The sequence below is a fragment of the Mobula birostris genome, chromosome 1 (assembly GCF_030028105.1).
Source record: "Mobula birostris isolate sMobBir1 chromosome 1, sMobBir1.hap1, whole genome shotgun sequence".
Taxonomy (NCBI): domain Eukaryota; kingdom Metazoa; phylum Chordata; class Chondrichthyes; order Myliobatiformes; family Myliobatidae; genus Mobula; species Mobula birostris.
Genome location: NC_092370.1, coordinates 166977762 through 166991453, shown reverse-complemented (window position 1 = coordinate 166991453; position 13692 = coordinate 166977762). Strand labels below are relative to the sequence as shown.

General features: G+C 39.3%; 1 protein-coding gene across 21 annotated transcripts in view; it reads left to right on the top strand.

Annotated features, from left to right (window-relative positions):
- sipa1l1 (signal-induced proliferation-associated 1 like 1) overlaps positions 1 to 13692 on the top strand; it is a 432358-nt gene that overhangs the window by 336694 nt on the left and 81972 nt on the right. For all 21 annotated transcript variants that reach the window (XM_072265599.1, XM_072265573.1, XM_072265549.1 and 18 more), the window contains one exon: positions 8767 to 9039. In XM_072265599.1, coding sequence (XP_072121700.1) covers positions 8767 to 9039 — 273 coding nt within the window. The remainder of the gene's footprint in view (positions 1 to 8766; positions 9040 to 13692) is intronic.

Below are 13692 nucleotides of genomic sequence, written 5' to 3'. Positions count from 1 at the left end.
TGTTTCTGTGCTGAATAGCTGTAAATCCATTTTTAAGGTTCCTGAGATTGTTGTTCATTTTGCCACAGTAGAGATATTTCTTTCAGCCATTAATGATTGTTTTCAGCTTTCAGAAGTCCTTCAGGTTGGATATAAGGATCGCATATGAGAGTATGTGCGACAAGTATAGATGAGTACATGATAGTTAGAATTAATGCGGTGTTTTTATGCTCTATGACTCTATCACATAATTGCTGATGGCTTGGAAACAACTGAGGTCTGCTCACCTTTGACTTAATCCATTAGTGAAAGCATGTCACCTACATCAGTCGGATAATCTGCCCACATCTGAAGAGGTGACTAATTAGGCTGTCTTCTCTGGATGAGCAACTCGCACATTGTGCTACTTTCTGGTTTACAAGGGTACAGAGAACTGTAATGTTTCAAACCGGGGACTCTCCCACAGACACCCTCTGCAGAAATACTCCCTAATGCTTAAGCTATAGTTAGTTCAGCTTGCTTGCCAAAGGAATACTTTTGTTCACTCAGAACTCATGCAAACTATAGTATCTAAAATCAGCAATCATTTTCAAATGTCTCAGTTCTGTGTCCCTGGGATCACTACAGCTGAATTACAATGAGTGGGAAATCTCATGTTTACTGTGCCATTTTCAGGAAGGGCCCAGTTTGTGATTTGTGTCTTAAAATTACAAATGCCTTTTCAGATAAAATAAAATTATGTGCAGACTTCAGAACCAATATCAAAATAACATTTTAAAGGGGATGAATGAGCACTGAGACCTTAAATGTTTATGAAAACTTTAATAATGGTAGGTCAAATTGATATGCCTAGTTCTTTTTAGAAAAAAAGTATACATTTTACAAACAGGGGTGTAGAGCAAACAAAAAGCAGCCATCCAAACTAATGCTTACAGTTCTGAATGAGAACTGTGTTCAATTGTATGAACTACCCTTTATGAATAATGTTAAGGCCTTGAAAGGATGTCATGAGAATTCCAAGAATGTTATCGGAATGAGGGGGTCCAGTCCTCTGCAATATCTGACATTGCTCTCCTTCAAGCAAAGAAGTTGAAGAGAAGACTTATTGAAATGTTCAAAATCAAGGTGCTATGATAGAGTGGAAAATTTGTCTTTTAGCACAGGAGTTAATCAAAAAAGCTCAGGTTTAATGTAATAGCCAAAAACTGAAAGGTAGAATGAGATTTTGCTTTGTACAAACACACTGAAAGGCTAATGGAAGCAAATTCAGTAACAGTTTTGGAAGGTCTTATTGGGTAGTGCTACTCCAAAGAAAGTTGATGTGCTTGAGTGCTTTTAATTCTAGAGTCTGAACATTCACACGTATGCACCAACTACACTTTTGTAAAAAGACACCCACTTGGGCTACACATTGTTCATTTCTGTACTGTGAACCTTGTCCAAATCCTGGTCAGGGCATTCCTGTAGCAAAGACACATCACTGCAGGGCTTGGTGTAGAATCAAGCAATGAGGCATTCTGCAGAGTCTGCCTGAAAAGGATGTTGCTGGGTTGACCAGGATGAGATGCTCAGTGTCTGATGAAAGATCCGTCGCTCCTTGTTTTTGCTTGGCTATGCAGCTTTCCCCAAGCTGGAGCTTTCTCAATGAATGACCAGTGATCACCTTTTGAACCTATTACAATGGAGCCATCTTCAGGCTTGGGAGAGTTATGCAGACAGGCAAAAATGCGAATACATCACTTCAATAGGAGTAGTGAAGGAGACATAGGATCTGGGCCTTATGCCAGCACGCTACTGCTAGTCCCACACTCGCCCTACTGGGGAGAGTGTAGCCTTGAATCCTGCAGTTTGGCATTGACAGGCATAAGCAGCCATCACATGTTGCAGTGAGATCATTTTAACTGTTACATCACTGTGTGAGTTCTAGTGGAGGCCTGAGGCCTCAACCAGGTTCCCGGCACAGTAGCAGTAGCATATCTTTTACCACCGATTGATTTCCCCAAGACTCGTGATTCCTGAGTGTGTAATGAGATAATTACTGGCAAGGAAAAAGAACATGATAGTGGGACTCTTTGGATCTTAGATGAGCTCAGTGGGTTTGCTTTCTGTTGTATGATCTTTCGATTTTAAAACTGTACCTGAAAATTTCATCAGTAGTGGTAGAAAGACAGAGCTGTATTGTGAGGTTTCAGGTCATTTTAACCATTGAGAGATTGTGGTTGATTTTTTTCTGTAGACTAAAACTTTCATAAGCACTGTTAACTTCTCGGAAGCTGCTTGGTGTCGGACAGATCTGTTGGAATTCTTTGAGGAAGTAATAAGCAGGATGTTTGTTACTTGAGGTTTCAGAAGACCTTTGACAATGTGTGCACATGAAGTTGATAAACAAGATCTGAAGATTGGCAGACTATTGGAAGGCAGAGAGTGGGAATAAAGGGGGCCTTTTCTGGTTAGCTACCAGTAGTTTTTCATGTTCTATGTTAATAATCTGGATGACGGAATTGATGGTTTTGTGGCCAGGTTTGCGGATGATGCAAAGATAGGTGGAGGGACAGACAGTGTTGGAAGCAATAAGTCTGCAGAAAGACTTGTACAGAAGGTGAAGAAGTGGCAGATGGAATACAATATAGGGCAGTGCACCTTGGTAGAAGAAATAAGGGAATAAGACTATTCTCTAAATGTGGAAAGAGTTCAGAAATTGGAGATGCAAAGGGATTGGGAGTCCTAGTGCATGATTTTCTAAAGGTTAACTTGTAGGTTGAGTTGGTGGTAAGGAAGCAAATGCTTGCTTTTGAAAGGACAAGAATATAAAAGCAAGGCTGTAATGCTGAGATTTTATAAAGCATTAATCAGACTGCATTATTGTGAACATTTTTTGGCTCCTTATTTAAGAAAAGATGTGCTGATGTTGGAGAGGGTTCAGAGGAGGATTACAAGAATGGTCCCAGGGATAGTAGATTAATGTATAAGGAGCGTTTAATGTTTCTGCACCTGAGAGGGTGGGGGAAGGAATCTTATTGAAACCTACCTACCGAATATTGAAAGGTCTGGGCACAGTGTGGAGAGGATGTTTTAAGTATGTAGGAGAATCCAAGACCAGAGTGCATGGCCTTTGAATTAACGTACATCCCATTAAAGCAGAGATGAAGAGAAATTTCTTTGACCAGAGGGTAGAGAATCTGTGGAATTCATTGTCACAGAGGGCTGCAGGGGCCAAGTCATTGGGTATATTTAAAGTGGAGGCTATGGATTCATGATTAGTAATGGGAAGAATACAGAAGAATGCAGATGAGAGGGGAAAACTATATCAGCCATGTAGCAGTAGTAGGCTCAATGGGCTGAATAGCCTAATTCTGCTCCTATGTCTTATTCATGCTCTTAGTTGCCTTTACTTTAGACAATTTGTGATCAAGGTAGGATGACTTGTAATATCTGTATGATCCAATGCCCTGGTCAGGAAGTCCACCTGGCAGATGATATGGCATGGTAATGAAGTGACCTTGCATTGTGACACACTTGTCCAGAACCAGACTTACAGTTTGAACTGATCTTAAAACCATTTTGCCTTTGGAGGTATTTGTGAGGTCATGCAGAATAATGCTGCCACTCCCGTTCCTTTTTTATGCTGGCTGTGTACCAAGACCTGCATTTCAATCAAAGCAGTGCTGCAATTCACCACTGGGTGAATCTTTCATCCTGGCGTACAACTTGACTTTCGATTACCATTCTTTCCACTTCCCTGTCTGCTCAGTCAGTCAGTTCTGATCAAGAGCTGCAGTGTTCTTACTGCGCAAGCAATCATCTCTGCACCTCAGCCTCAGAATTAAATTGCATGGGTCGAATTGAAACCTCAGATGTTTGCAAATGAAAAGATTGGTCCTTTTTACCAGGACTTGGATTTTTGAGTTATTTTCAATTCAGCTCGGGAGTTCTCTTTTGGTTATGGTGATTCTTTGGCAAAATCACCCATCGTTAAGTAAAAGCTTCAAACAAATCAATTGGCTTTCAGCTTCTATAATAAATGTCTTCTAAGTTGATCATGTGAGTGATAATCTTCATTCATTGCTGCCAACTTTTTTATTGTCTTACAAATCTCTGGCCAGCCAAAAGTTCTGGATTGCACACTTGGTCAGTAGTCATTGGACAAAAGCCACATTCATATAGCAAAATGCAGAGTAAACTTTGCAAAAGATTCTGCCAGTTCAAGTTTTATCATGGTTTGGTGGCATTGTTTCAAGTTATTCTTTTAAAACCGAAGAATTCAATCCTGCCTTGAACAGCACATCTTGTGCATAATTAAACTTGTTATTACACAGTTCAGTGGGCATCATTCTTGTGTACAGGGGACATGGTTGTGCAATTCAGTTATCAAATGCCTCTGTCATTCAGCTGAACCACGGTCCTACCTCTGAAACTTTGGAAGGAACAATACAAAAGTTGTTGAAGGCAGCAGTGACTGAGATCTGTTGCTTTCTGAAGGCACAGCTTCAGCTCCAGAATGCCTGAGCCACTCTTCCTGCAGTTGTTTTGAATTCCTCAGTGTCCAGCTCATTTCAACCAGCAGCCAATGTGGCTATTTGCAGCAAACCGTAGGAGCAATTCCACCAGTTCCCTCTACTACTCATTCTGGTGCCAGGGTCAGCACAAAGCATCCTGCTACATTACCCCACTCTCCTAAGCACAGTAATTAAGTCTCAACCTGCATCACCTCAACAGGCAAGAGCACTTACCATGTGGATCTTTTAATATTTCCAAGGTGGTGTGACAGTCTGCCAGTATCCTTGTTTGGTAACCTCTTCCCATTCCTTCATTCTATTGTCTTCCTCCACAAGAACTGTAGGACAGAAAGACAGGGGTAGGTCCTCAACATCCTTGCTGGCAATTAAGGATTTTAGAGAATTAAGAGAAAACTGAACATGCAAAACGATAAATTTAATTTTTTTTATCCTTTCTTTTCTGGTGTCCCCTTTGGCACAGATTATGAAAGCAAATCAGTAAGTCTATACATTCAATCAAATGAAAGAATAATACTGTTGTTAACACAGCACTCTTGAACATCATCTTCCATCCTGTTTGCCTTTCCTAATGCTTTTATAGTAGCTATAGCAGATGTTGGTGGACAATTGCAGGCAAAGAGGCTACAAATTGCCTCGAAGATTGATCACCTTTGCATTATCTTATCATGGCAGACAACAACAGTCTGGACTAGTAGACTAGGAGGCAACTATATTTTGCATTGGTGGATTCATGAAGAATGTCTTTATGTGTGAATGACTTGCTAAGCAGTCAACCTCCGCTGGATGTGCTTTGAAAGCGGTAAAGACCACTAAACCTTAATGGTGGATATTGGGCTGGCAAATAACATCAGTTTCATTTTAACTTATCCCATTTGTTCCATGAAAGAACTGAGGCAAGGGTGAAGATAAATACATTTTTTACAATACAAAACCAGAAGGAAAGGAAGTGCTCTCATGAAAAGAAGCAGCCAACACGTGGGAATATGCAACATTTTAAACGGGCTAAAACCATGAAAAAATAGTGTCTGCTTTTCTTTGCTGATTATTTCTACCAAGAAAGATTTGATTGCTGCAGGGAAGTCCTACATTTTATTTTTAAAAAAGTAATCATCACTGTTTGGTTTATTGATTTTACCATCAAAAGAGAAGACTTTTGAAGCTAATGTACCACATTGCCTCAATGTGGAATATGCTTTCACAACCTCAGCTCTAAAGGAGTGTGCATATGGAACACACAAATTAACAAAACTGACTTGTTCAAGGAGAAGAGCCAAATCTACATGCAGGTTTGAAAAGGGAGAGAGGATCAATTAAACAGAGCATTTATAATGAGAACTTCCAGCTACCAGTCAACATTAGTGCCATTATAATGGTGCCTGGAAGCCAGATGTATCTCCTTTGCCTGTTATACATCTGTGATCCCTGCCCTTTGGTACATAGATATTGGGCATGAATTTGAAGCATCAGAAGCTAATTATGAAAGTCATCGCAAACAGGGATCACCTTAGTCCCTGTGTTGGAGCTCCAGTGCTGAATTAATTATTAATCACCTTAATTCTTTTTTCCCCCTGGAGTAAAGTTGTTTTACCCTCCCAGATCTCTGAATATAGTTGCTGTAGTAAACAGAGTTTGCCTGATATAATAAATATAGACCTGTCTTACTATAGAATGAAATGCAAAACACTGCATCAATAGGCATTGAGTATTAATTCAAAGTATCTTTATTATATTTACTGTAGTTAATGTGTCTTTTTGTTCTTGTCAGTATTTTTCACAGGTAGCCATGATTGTTGTCTGGTTGATAAGACTCTCTAAAAGATACTGAACTACTTACAATACTCCATGCATAGATTCTCAGATGGATTAGGCAACCAGGAGGCAGCTGCTGGTTCTGCTTTCGGATACAAAATTAGTTTAAGCAGGGGCTTGCGGGCAGTGAATCTCTTGGGTGATGCATCCCTTACATGGTCGTTCTTGCTGCATTTTATATATAATATGTTTCATATTCTCTTTTTCTAAATGCACTGAACCATTGTGCTGATGTGATTTGTGATGAGTTGGAAACATTTCACACCAGGAATATAAAATCGCTTCTGTCGTTCACCTGTCTTACACATTCTGTTAAATTAGGATGCAGTACAAATAACAGATGAGTTGATGACATGTCTAATCTTATTCTTTGCAGCTTTGCTTTATAAACTGTTCACTTCACAAAAAATTAACTTTACTGCTTGGTGGCATTATCTAATGATTGATTGAATTGCTGCTATTTAGAATATCATAACAGTTTGATTTCTAAATCCGTTTCTGACTTGAGAGTGAAAAATTTATCCAGAGACAGAACACAAATATTATATTCAAAATAACATTTAAGCTTTTTCTTTGAGTACTTTGTAGTGGCTTCTTGAATTGTTCACTAATTCCAAACATGGACCCTAGCACTTTCTGTGGAAAATAAATAGTACAGGCTGAAGGGACAAAATAAAGTGCTTAATCACTGGAATACTGGATGATGAACTGTCAACCACAACCAAATCAGAGACAATAATCTGAGTTTCTGTTCTTTTTGAGTAAATACTGATGCATGTCTACATTAGCTGATAGCTATTTCGTGCACGCTGCAACTGTCTGCACAATAAAAGATCTTTTCATTGGCTTACATATTACAAACCTTTGGAACCACAAGTGAAACATGTTGCACAAGTAAAAGAGAAGTTGTACTGCTGCTGATTTCTAGTGATTTTAGCCAGCAAAAGCACACACAAGTTTGCTTAGAAAGGAATATAGTGAAAGCATGCAATACAGGGGAGGTGGGGGGTGGGGAAAGCCACAGCCCCTTAGCTTAGTCTCTCAAGTGAGCTTCAAAAGTCGTAAGGTATTTCCTTTGACCTGGGGAAGTGTCCAATAAATTGTTGATGAAGATCAAGAATGAATTCAGTTTTCCTGACCTTGGAGTAGAGAAAGTTTCAGCTCATACAGGGCTAGAGACCGGACATGCCATCTGAGCCAACCAAATGTTGTGGTTGAGCTCAGCAGAAGCTGTGCTGGATCCTACTGGAGACTATGGGAGCTGATTTTGTGTATCATAAAGATTGGAATTTACATTAAGGGAATGAATTGGCAGTAGATTCTGGAGAAGGTGAGAAGTGTAGTGATTGATCTGTGTTAGAATACTTCAGAACAAAACTATAAAAATGGAGTAGCTCTTCATGCATGGTGGGGTGGAGGTGCATTTCTACTAAAGGAGGTGCAAGGTGCTCTTTCCCTCTGCTAGCCTGCAGGTCATCCTTGGACAAGGTGTAACACCAACTTAGGCCCCCCCCCCCCCCCCCCCCCAGATCAAGGTCACATGAAGCCATGGGTGCAGTTGGTTGATGGTCCTATGAGCAACTGGTGCATAGCAAAAGTCCTGGCTACGTGACAACTGACACCAGGCAGACAATTTCTGAAGAGTATTGATAATGGCGGGGGTCACCCACCTTGTAAAGACACTGCCCACAAGAAAGCAATGGCAAACCAGTTCTGTAGAAAAGTTTTGCCAAGAATAATCATGGTCATGGAAAGACCTTGATTGCCCACGTCATACGGTGTGGCACATAACAATCGATGAATGAGCTTCATGGTAATGAACAGAAACATTGGAGGAGGAGCACATGATGGACCTTGATAAAGTTAGGAATTCAAGGAAGTAGCATACATCTTGGTTATTGCCACCAGAAAAAAAAAGTATTTGTCATATTGATTTGGATAGTTTCTGTGATGTGATAGAGATCAGAAAAGTCATTGGAGGAGGTTGATGGGGAATGCAAAAAGCCAGAAGCAAATTAGCTGGTGAAGACCTAATTAAAGAAATGGTGAGCAAAGGGCAGCAAATGGTTGTAGCTAAGAAGATCAAGGGTCAATACTTTTGAAGAAGAAAATTCGCACAATCAGGAAGTTGGTTGCAGTGGGCTTGAGAGAGGATGGGGTAGAAACCCTATAGAATCCAGGAAAGGTCAAAGGCTCTGGACCTGAGATAATACTAGATTTCGTATGGCAATGGCTGAGGATGTGAGCTGATGGTTGTCTTTCTAATCAAGAAGTAAAGAGAGACCAGTTAACAAATAGCTAGGGAAATTTCAGAAATAATCTGTGAACTAAGGTTTATGATCAACCATGTACTGAGATTGGCAATGGAAATCTGTCTTTGTTTCAGCTGTTTACAATAATAATTATGTGCCCGTGGTGTAATGAAATATTTCAAAAGAATTTTCCCTTGTTCTGATTTTAGGGGCTGTTCAGAGATGTACCGCATGCCTGTAATGGAATACAAAGTAAACAATGAAGGGATTCCGTATGAGTTTAAACTGCCATTCAAAAATAGCAATAAGTGGCAGCGGGGAGTTCCGTCATCCCATAGTACAGTTCAATCCCAATCCCAGACACAAAGTGAATCTGCAAACAGGATGATGTCAGCATCAGGCAGCAGGACCCAGCCACAAGAACGCAGCTCTGCCATGCCACGCAGTGCTTCTAGTGATGGACGTTCATTGGACACCAAGAGGTTTGTCATTTTCTTTTTTTCGGGCGCAATGTAGCAAAATGTCAAGTTTAAAATAATAATTTTGTAGAAGCCGTGTTTAGTTAAAAGTTCAATAATGTAATTAAATTCTAAAAATGCATAATCATCTAAGACAAAACTTGTATTCTTGTCTGTACCTCAAATGTGGGGGAAAACACTGAGCAATGAAAAAAATTTAAATGATTTCTATTAGGTTTAATGTTTTTTCTGGAAACCTTGCTATGCGGGAAGCATATATTGTCTGGAGATGCTCTGTCTCAGATTCATCAATGTGAAGCTGGGCTTAAAGGGTTACTTTTCGTGTGTGTACAGATGCATAGACTGATTTTGGTTTCCCTTTCAAAAGTTTTAAGTAAACTTGGGACTATTGTACCAAGATTGGTATATGGAGTTATGGTACAGGTTGTTCAGCTGTTTGGTATGTCTCAGTTGATAGCATTGTGCATTCAAGTCACAGAGTCTTAAACACAAAAGTCTAGGCTTCAGTGTAATGTTGAATTGGATTCCCATCTTTTGGGTCAGGAACTGTACTGAAGCTTAATCTTCCCTCTCAAATGGAAATAATGGAAGATATCATGCTATGTTGAAGAAGAGATTTCCCTGGTATTCTGTTCAAGATTTATCCATCAGAATCAGGTTTAATATCACTGGCATATGTCATAAATTTTGTTGTTTTGCAGCTGCAGTACAGTGCAATTCAGGAAAAAAAATTAAAAATCACAATAATAAATAAATAAAATTAAATAAATAGTGCAAAAAGAGAGCAAAAAAGGTGAGGTAGTGTTCTTAATATGGTTTATTTCCTGTTTAGAAACCTGATGGTGGAGGGCAAGAAGTTGTTCCTAAAATGTTGAGTATATGTCTTTAGGCTCTTGTACCATTTCCTTGATGGTCTGTCTGTCTGTCTAGGTACCATATCCGATGCGGACTTTGGTGACCATGGTTTTTCATATAGATCTATCCTTCGTTTTTTGGATGACTTCCATTTCCTCGATGCGTAGCCACCTGGCTATGCTTTTGATGTACATAAGCCGAGGTCTTCCTCTAGGTTTACTCCCCGCAATCTTTCCAGAGAGTATGAGTTTTTCTAGTTCATCTTTCCGCACGATGTGTCCTAGGAATCTGAGTTGTCTTTCTCTCATTGTTGGTATGAGTGATCGAACTGCTTGGGCTCTTCTGAGAACTTCTTCATTTGATGTGTGTGTGGTCCATGATATTTTTAACATTCTCCTGTAGAACCATAATTCAGCTGCTTCTAGTTTCTTTTCCATTGCTGGAGAAATGGTCCAGCATTCACTTCAATAAGTCAGGATAGAATAAATGTAGCACTGCAGTATTCTGCTCATCTTTCTGTCTGTTAATATGGTCTTCATTTTTTGGAAAGCTTCTTTCGCCATTGCTATTCTGTATTTGATATCTGTGTCACACCTGCCATTACTTGTTATTAGGCTGCCAAGATATTTGAATTTGTTGACTTGTTTGATGTTTGTATTTCCGATCTTGATCACACGTTGTGGGATGTTTGTCTTTCTGGAGATGACCGTGCTTTCTGTCTTCTTGGTGTTGATTGAGAGGCCTCTGCGATTACTTTCTGCTGCCACTATAGTGAGTAGTTCTTGAAGTTTTGTTTCTGAGTCAGCTATTAGTACAATGTCATCAGCATATCTGATGTTATTTATATTATGGCCTCCAATTGTGAATCCTTTGATGTCTTTGATACTTCTCAAGATATTTTCACAATACAGGTTGAATAAGTCTGGTGAAAAGACACAACCTTGCCTGACTCCTCTCATGATATTCACATACTCACTCACTTCTCCTTCTATTCTGACGGGTGCGGTCTGGTCCCAGTATAAGTTTCTTAAGAAACATATATATTTCCCATCTATGTCAAGATCTTGAAACATTTCCGGAAGATCTTGCTGTCTGACCGTGTCAAAAGCTTTTGTATAGTCAATGAAACATAGGTAGATGTCTTTTTGTACCTGGATGGCTTGTTTGCAGATCATCCGTAGCATAAAAATTGCATGGTAGCAATAAGAAGAGGGCATGTCCTAGGTGATAGGGATCCTTAATGATGGATGCTGGGTTTTTTTCTAAACCCTACTTTTGCCAGACATAATACTGGTTGTGGGAGCTGGCTATATATTCAGCTCCCAAAATCAAAATCAATAATGTTACTACTTGACTATACTTCAGAAGTACTTCACTGAATATTGAGCACTTTATCATTTATAGAAAAATGCTAATCTGTTTTCATTTGCTGGTTGAGATGTGGACTGGCCTCTGTGACTGGAGAAGGAACATGAAAAGTATAACACACAGAAGCAGGAAAACAATAAAAAAAATCTTAAAATAACCAAGTAACTCACAGAAAATGCTGGAGGAACTCAGCAGGCCAGGCAGCATCTATGGAAAAGAGTATAGTCGACATTTCAGGCCGAGACCCTTCATAGCTCTGTACAAAATCTGGGTGACACCCACTACAGTAAAATTATAGTAATGACAATGAATATGAGAAAATGTTCAAGACTGCAACACATATACTAGGTTCATAACACAATGAATTTTAATCCTGTGGTGAGTGGTGCCTTCCATTCCCACTTCATTTTGTTGGATTTAGTGTTATTTTATTAGGAGTTCAAAAGGAATGGAAGATTGTTTCAGGATGTAGTCCAACTAATGTCCATGGCAAGAGGCATCTAATAGCTTATGCAAACTAAATAGAATCTATGACTCGGTAATAAATCAACTAGAAGTGTTTGCAAGGAATTTGTGAGAAATTCTAAATGGTGCTTAATCTATGGTGGATAGAGTCTAATTGTTGCAACCTGGGAGAGCTGCCAAATTGCCAAGGGTACAGTACTTGGCTTGCGCACATGTTTCTGTATCTTTATGTTTGTGTGTGGCTATGTATATACATGGTGAAAATGTGATATGGTCCAGTTTAAGGACCTCTTAGATCAGGGGTTCCCAACCTGGGATCCACCCACTCCCCATGGCATTAAAAAAGATTGGGACCTAGATGGAAGAGATCTAAAGATTGGTCATTTGGACAATATTGGGAGCCTCTGATTATTATGCTGCAATGGAAGAAGTAGAGAAATGATTATAATTAAACCACATGTCCCTTTAATCTGCATTTCAGTCACTTTAAGCAAAAAGGTATAGTGCAGCAAAAATTGGTAGTGGCCAAATGCATCATGAATTTTTATAAGGATAATTGGGGCTTTCTGCCTCTTGGCGACTGATATTTGGATACACTATGTTAATTTAGCAATGCATCTGAATTTGGTGTTTCAATCAATTCAGCTTCTTCTTCCATTTTCTGTAATGGAACCTTTTGGAAGGTTGATGATAACCTGCTGGTGTTTTCTGCCATAACCTGGCAAAAGGCTTGAATAAATTCCTTGATTACTTAGGATGATATTCAAAAGTGTCGTGCTTGCAATTCCATCTGCATGTACCAGTGAAAACAGAAGTGGAAGTGCTCAGCAGCACAGAGAGAAAAACATTTTAGAGAAGTGACTTCTTATCCTGACAAGAATTAACTGGTTTTTCTCTCAGCCTGAATACTGCTCAGCCTGTTGCTTCCAATATTTTCTTTTTTAATTCCAGGTTTACACCATCTGGAGTATTTTAGTTTTTGATTTCTGCCTGTTGAACTTGTGTTTCATGGCACCCCCTCCACGGTTATCCTTCTGAATTGAACCTCCAAATTGAAGTTGATGGATGAAATCAGTTGGATCTTTTTCAAAAAAAAAAGTATGTGGGGAATTGATTAGGTTCAAAGTAAATTTATTATCAAAGTGCATACATGTCACTATATACAACCTTGAGATTAATTTTCTTGTGGACACGCTCAATAAATCTATAGAATAATAAACAACAGAATTCATGAAAGACCACGCAACTAGGGCATTCATTCAGGCTGCAGAAGACAGCAAACTGTGTAAATACAAACAATGAAATAATAATAATAAATAAATTAGTAATAAATATTTAGAACATGAAATGAAGAGTCCAAGAAAGTGAGTCCATTGGTTGTGCGAACATTTCAATGATGACGATGAGTGAAGTTATTCCCTTTGGTTCAAGAGCCTGATTGTTGACGGGTAGTAACTGCTGTTGAACCTGGTGGTCTGAGTCCTGAGGATCCTGTACCTGGCAGCCATGAGAAGAGAGCATGTTCTGGGTCTTGGGGGTCCCTGCTTTCCTAAGGCAATGTTCGATACAGATGTGCTCAATGGTGGGGAAAGCTTTACCGCTGATACCCACTTATTTTTAATTTCTCACCCAGACTTCTTTTTTTTCAGTATTTGTCCCTAAAAAGCCTGCAGAAGGATACTTTGTGCTGTTTACAGCACCGGTAAGAAATTGATTGACTATCTCATTGTGGTTCATCAGGTCTTGTCACAGATAACAACAAGCCACATTTGAACGAGCTCAGTCAATGGTTGTGAAGCACTTTTTGGGATGTTCTGAGGCATGAAAGGGACATTGTTTGTAGTGTTCCACAGAAAATAATAGAAATGATCAAAACACATTTGTCAAACTGAGCTGATAATGGAAGTACTGAATACAAAGAAAGCTTCAATAATAGTAGTTGGAAAGTGAGGAAATGGATATAACTGC